The sequence below is a fragment of the Orbilia oligospora genome, assembly GCF_000225545.1.
Source record: "Orbilia oligospora ATCC 24927 unplaced genomic scaffold scaffold00215, whole genome shotgun sequence".
Taxonomy (NCBI): Eukaryota; Fungi; Ascomycota; class Orbiliomycetes; order Orbiliales; family Orbiliaceae; genus Orbilia; species Orbilia oligospora.
Genome location: NW_011645772.1, coordinates 2577814 through 2579282, shown reverse-complemented (window position 1 = coordinate 2579282; position 1469 = coordinate 2577814). Strand labels below are relative to the sequence as shown.

At 41.5% G+C, this 1469-nt stretch overlaps 1 protein-coding gene across 1 annotated transcript; it reads right to left on the bottom strand.

Annotated features, from left to right (window-relative positions):
* Positions 1-586: 586 nt before the first annotated feature.
* On the bottom strand, positions 587-889 carry AOL_s00215g767 (uncharacterized protein; the record flags this gene model as incomplete). The annotated part of the gene is made up of 1 exon (XM_011129969.1): positions 587-889. One exon carries the CDS (start codon positions 887-889, stop codon positions 587-589), a length of 303 nt encoding a protein of 100 aa, XP_011128271.1.
* Positions 890-1469: the final 580 nt, after the last annotated feature.

Below are 1469 nucleotides of genomic sequence, written 5' to 3'. Positions count from 1 at the left end.
AATCTTATTGCTTGATCTACAATGAGCCATTCTAGTATGCGGTTGCGATGTTCGCGCTAGCGCTGTACCTGCAGTAGTTCAGACCTGTATAAATGCATGTATATAGTATGCTAGGTGTTGGTATCAATATCTGGAGTACTTATAGTACCTTACATATGAACTAGACCCCATAAAAAAAGTAGGCTCTGTATATCAAAATAACGGGGTAATTAACGAGTGTATTTCACTAGAATATAGTCCTTAAGGCATTTTATATACAAGATATTATCGTGGGTATTTTTAACATGGCTCAATGATATCTAATATCCTCCACAACGATAACCATCTCCAGGGCCTAGGGGTGCTGAAGGTTAAAGAACGTAAGTAAAAAACCAAATTTTGACATAGGTAGATGCCATCCGACAATAGTAAAATGTTTTCCGCGTGACTATCAAAAACATCCCAAATTATTGCTCTATCCGGCTCTCTCTTATAAGACTAGTATTAGTTTGAGTTGTAATATAATAAATATTGTCAGGTTTTTTAAGAAGGACATACGAAAGTGCTTGGTTCCATTTGCTAGCACTAGAGCGATATCTAGGAGAGCCTATTCATCGTCCTCGCCATGGTCGTTGTCGCAGTGCCATTCGATACCGGCGTTGGGGACCCCGCCGTAGGTGCAGTCATCGGCTTCTCCATTATGGAGGTGAAGATGGCATGTAGCACCATTGGGACGAACTGCATCAGCGCAGCAGTATGCGCAACCTGTGATATGATCACAGTTGCTTGGAGGAGTGCATACTCTCTTGCTCAAAACATTGACAACCTCAGATCTAGCAACTTGAGGGGCCCTAGGAGCGGCGAGAGCAGCAGTGATAAGAGCAGCGAGGGTGATATAAATTCCCTTCATTTTGAATGTATCTTTGGGTTTTGCGGAATATGTTTAATATTCAGAGAGTAGGAGAAAACTTTGGATGGGTATTAAAGGACTGGTTAGAGGCTGGGACTTGCTGATGATTGATTTGAGTGATTGATCTGAAATACCCAACTGAGGGATATAGACGGCCTTTTTATACTTCTGGGCTCGTAGGAGTACCTCATCAAGACAATTGTCAAATCTTACCTAAGTCTACCATTTTTTATACTTCTACAAAGGATACCCGTAATGAAAATATCTAGGATGCTTGCTGAGTATCCTGACGAATAAATGTGTGTAAGGCGGGGCGAGCTGTACGGTAGCAGTGGTAGCTTTAGGAGTGCCTGAGGAAAATATTGTTTGAACATCTGATTCGACAAGGGCTAGTCTTTTTTTATGGAGAAGGGGAAATTGCTTTGAGGTCCCCGGAGGCTACTAATCCGTCTACAGCATAATATCGTTGCAGAATCAATCTCCTGCAAATACATGCATGAGGTGCATATCAGCATATCGACTAGTAGGTAACTCGATATCATTCAATCATCTGTTTCGCCCATATGTAACTAGAATGTTT